At 36.6% G+C, this 4,559-nt stretch overlaps 1 protein-coding gene across 1 annotated transcript; it reads right to left on the minus strand.

Annotated features, from left to right (window-relative positions):
- Positions 1–3,691: 3,691 nt before the first annotated feature.
- On the minus strand, positions 3,692–4,322 carry LOC131695514 (DEAD-box helicase Dbp80-like). Its single transcript, XM_058984049.1, has 4 exons — positions 4,202–4,322; positions 3,988–4,098; positions 3,783–3,896; positions 3,692–3,723 (listed from the first exon to the last, which is right to left on the minus strand). The coding sequence occupies exons 1-4, from the start codon at positions 4,320–4,322 to the stop codon at positions 3,692–3,694; spliced, it is 378 nt and encodes a 125-aa protein (XP_058840032.1).
- Between the last annotated feature and the right edge of the window lie 237 nt (positions 4,323–4,559).

Genomic DNA, 4,559 nt, shown 5'->3' on the forward strand with positions numbered 1-4,559 from the left:
TTTGGGCGTGCTGCAAATAATATTAATTATTTAAATTTAATTGTTTAAAACTAGAAACAATCACTTCCAGTAATATTTTTAAACTTACCATTCAAATTCGAAATATTGAATTTCTAAACCACGAAATTTCGACAGGTTGCGATGAAAAAAATACAAAAAATTGCCAATCTTGTGTTTTCTTATATTTTTTCATTGCAACCTGTCAAAATTTCGCGAGCCTCCGTGCGAAATAATACCGCTGACCATTATTTCGCAAGGAAAAAGTTTGCCTTGGTGACAGCGCATAGAAAGCAGCGCTGTCTCGCGGAACTATTATGAAACTTATCGTTTGTCGAACCGTGTCTCAGCTAACTTCATTTTTCGTTATCGTTTTCGCGAGAGCTGCGTACCGCTTACGAAATGGAAACGAAATTTTTTTTCGCGAACATTTCGCGACGTTTTTTATGCATAGGTTTTGTATAGGAAATTTCATTTCGCAAGAGGTGCATACTTAGCTTAAGCTTAGTATGCACCTCTTGCGAAATGAGGTCGCGAAATATTTTTCCTTCTTCCGTGCGGAATTTTGACATTTGCGAAAACTAGTCTGTGTGTTTGCTGTTAGATGTCGCTTTTGATAACTGAAAAACGACATCAGCTGTTGTTTGTTTATTTCTTTTTTATATTTCTGCTGTCATTTGAATGTTTTAAATGATGTATTTTATTAATTCATCACTGATATCTATGAAATCGGTAACAATTTTAAACCTATTTGCCATTCATGAAGCTCTCAGGGAAGTGACGTACTCAGCGTGAATCACATTTCGAGCCTGAAGAATCATAATGCTTATTTGTGGCGGTTCCGGATGTCTCGGGGAAGTTCAGTCTGACCAATTTAGACAGCACAATACCTGCAATCGGAAATTTAAATCATTGGCTGGCCATTTTCTATCTAAATTGGCTGCTTCTACCGGTTCTAGAAGACCCAGGGAAATGATCGAAATTCGCTCAAACCAAATCTATTGTAATTGTCCGAATCGTAAGTCTAAATCGGCGTTTGACCATTAGGAAGCCAATCTGATTGCCTTGGCCACCTTTACCGCTTTCACAAGTCTCGGGGAAACTACCTTTCGAAACACGTTTGGCTGACGTTAAAAATCGATTATGATAACAATGGCTACTACTAATGGTTCTGGAAGCCTCAGAGAATGCTACCAATAATCAGTACGGATACAAACCTATTTTTGGTATAACAATTGTGAGAATCGTAATTGAAATTTATTGCCATAAGTAATTCGTGGTAATTCTTATTGCATGAAACACTAGAGAAGGTTTAAGGAATCCTGGGAAAGTGTTCCATTGTCTAAATCGTGATTCCAAATCACTGGATTATATTATATAACTAAATTGGTCACTTAACGAAACCGAAGGTCAAACGAATCGTCAACCAATCGGATCAACAACTGCTGTACTTCAAGAATACCGTATGTGCTATAGCACGTTTACTTAATCACCAGGCTGCTTTTTGTATGCTAGACGGTGGATGCCGGTGTGTGTGAATGATCACGTTTGCGACCGGGTTTGTATTATCGCGAAGTTCTCAAGCGTTGCTATGTGATGCGCGCATTTTTGTGACGAGTCTAGTAGTGCATTCATCATCATTGAGTGTTGTATATCAGATATAAAACATTGATCATTAAATACTAAATATCACGCATTGAATATGAATATTAAACATTGAATATTACATTTTATATATTAAATATCAAACGTTAAATATTAAATAATAAATCTTAAACATTAAATATAAAATAAAAAAAAACATAAAATATTAAATGCTAAATATTAAATACACTGAAGACCCGATTTTATCAGCCCCCTCATATGAAAATTGATAGCTTGTAGTTTGATGGGCTCTAGCAGTCGAACCAAGTTGAATTCGAGTAAATCCTTTCTTGGGCATATATTTCTTGTCTTAGCGATCCAAAATATCCAAAAAAAAAATCTGATATTTTTTAAATTCTGCGCTGTCAGACCCGCTTAAGGAAAATTTAACCTAAATAATCAGAAAGGATTGTGAGACATCTACACTGATAAAATATAAATGAATAATAAATAAATATATAGAGAAATTAATACATCAATAAATAATTAAATTGGTAAATAAATTAATGAATAGTTTCTCGGTTTATAGACATTAACATAAACATTTCACATATGTTTCAGCACATATCGAGGGACGATGGTTTCGTCTAGCACATTATGCAAAGAACGAAGGGGCGAATGTTTAAGCGGCTTGGTTTATTACAGAGTAAAAAGTAAACAAAGAGAATAACATTGTTACTTACGATACGACCTAATGAAAATTTTCCCCAGGAATAAATGAACATATAAGTAAATAATGAAGGCTGACTTACTAATACTAATACTTACTAATATACTTAATTCAAACCCCGTCGCTTTCGCCTTGTGTTTTTATACCTATGTTTTGTCTTCTTGGAATTTTGATTCACATGATAATGAGCAAAATATTTTTCATCTTCTGCTTCAAGGTTAGTCTTTCGGATAATTTTTCTACCGCTTTCTCTACTGGCCGTTCAACCACAAAATAAAATAAAAAAGCAAAGTCGGGTTCTTAAAAGTCCATTTAACTGAAAGTTATAACCATTAAACATGCGCTATACAATCCTTGAATTACATCCTATTTCTAACAAATGGACATTTCGCGAAAGAGAAACTTTGCTCATCAACGTAAGGAAACCAACTCTACCAAACATTTAAAAAGGGCTTATCTGCAAAACGTAAACATTGAGAAAATTGTCAAAGGTCAGATTCATTATAATCCTATTTGGAAAATTGTTACTATTTTATTTCTTTTGATTGCGCATATTGCTACTACTTGTATTACTGCCGCAAGAAGCATAATTGTCCCATGTGTATAGGGATTCCTATAGCACATGGGACAGTTATGCTTCTAGCGGCAGTATACCTCACACAAAAATGCTGTTTAAGTCTGACATTACACCGAAAGTTAGACGAATTAACTGAATTCTAATTTGATGGTCAGATTGACCCCACTGAACATCATAAAATCCGATTGGCCCTGTATGTAAATTATGGAAAAGTCTGTCTTTTACAATCAGTTATAATACAATAATACGTTATAATCCATTTAAAACGAGTGTATTGCTAGTTAGGCACTTCAGTCAGTAAGGTCCTTTCATAATCAGTTCGGTCATAAAAATCAATTAGGCCCTTTTATAAATTGTTGTAAAATCGCTATCAAAATTCTTCATAATCAAATGTTGCGTTATGTACGTGCTCGGGTAGATATTTGTTAATCGAAAAAATTTAAATTCAATTTGTTACATTTTGCAGTTAGGCCCTTTTCAAATGTTTGGATAGAACTGGGTAGAGTTAAATTGTAATTGTAAATTTATTAGCTTACGATACTTATTAAATTTATTAGCTTGGTTACATTTGTATACCTTATGTCAGGTCAAGGAAGAAAAATTTTTTTAAAAAAATATAAAATTATAAATTCAGAATCAAAACAAGTATGACCCAAAAAAAAGCTCCTACGCCTTTCACCAGTAGCTGGTCGAAAGCACTTTACGATCCGATATTTTCAATTTCGTCCGAGTCCTCCGCGTCTAGCAACTAAATCTTTTTCCGGAAGTGTTTTTCGATTGATCTGCAAATCATCACGCTTCGATCACTGCCCACTAGGTTGATGGTGATTCCGTTCTGTTAAAGAAGTGGGAAGAAATACAATCTATAGGTTCACAAGAATGAGTCACACTTACCGATTCTACCGGTGCGTCTAATTCGATGTAGATACGTTTCGCAATCGGCTCGTCCCTGCTGATCCATCGGCAGGTCGAAGTTGACGACAATGGTCACCTGTTCGACGTCGATACCTAAGACGAAAGAATCTCTCCGTAACCTGGTGCTGTAGCCAGAATCAAGTGGTGGAACTTACTCCTGGACAAAACATTCGTTATAATCTACCTTCACTAGTCCGGTTCGGAATCGATCCAGTGTCCAACCGTTGGTCCACCGTTAGATCACCGGACAGTACCGCTGCCGAGTGACCATCATGGGACCGGCCGTTTTGCGTACCTGTTTCGATCGATTAACAGTTCTGAAAATATGTTTACTTGGAGTTTACAACTGTTCTATACATCATATGACAGAAAATTATCGGTTGTCCGACGGTAATCACACAATTTCTCGTCCTGGTTGCGGCACTTGACGTAGTACTGTTTGATGTTATCGAGTGATTCTTGCTCCCGCGCCAACCGAATGACGATCGGATTGGGTACGATGTACGCGGCAAAATCCATCACCTCGCCCTCATACGTGGCCAAGAAGAACACCGACCATAACACACGCCTCGTCCAGTACAAAAAGGGAAAACTTGGTCGTACGTCCTGAACTTTATACCCCAGTCCATTAGCTTGCCGGGTGTCCCGATGATGATATGATTAGTCAGCTTCGCCCCTTCTGAATTGCTAGCTCATACGTGGGGGAAAGGCAAATCACCTGCAGATAGTTTTTGTCGTGACTAACGACTTACCTTT

The sequence above is a fragment of the Topomyia yanbarensis genome, unplaced genomic scaffold (genome assembly GCF_030247195.1).
Source record: "Topomyia yanbarensis strain Yona2022 unplaced genomic scaffold, ASM3024719v1 HiC_scaffold_40, whole genome shotgun sequence".
In the NCBI taxonomy this organism is placed as follows: domain Eukaryota; kingdom Metazoa; phylum Arthropoda; class Insecta; order Diptera; family Culicidae; genus Topomyia; species Topomyia yanbarensis.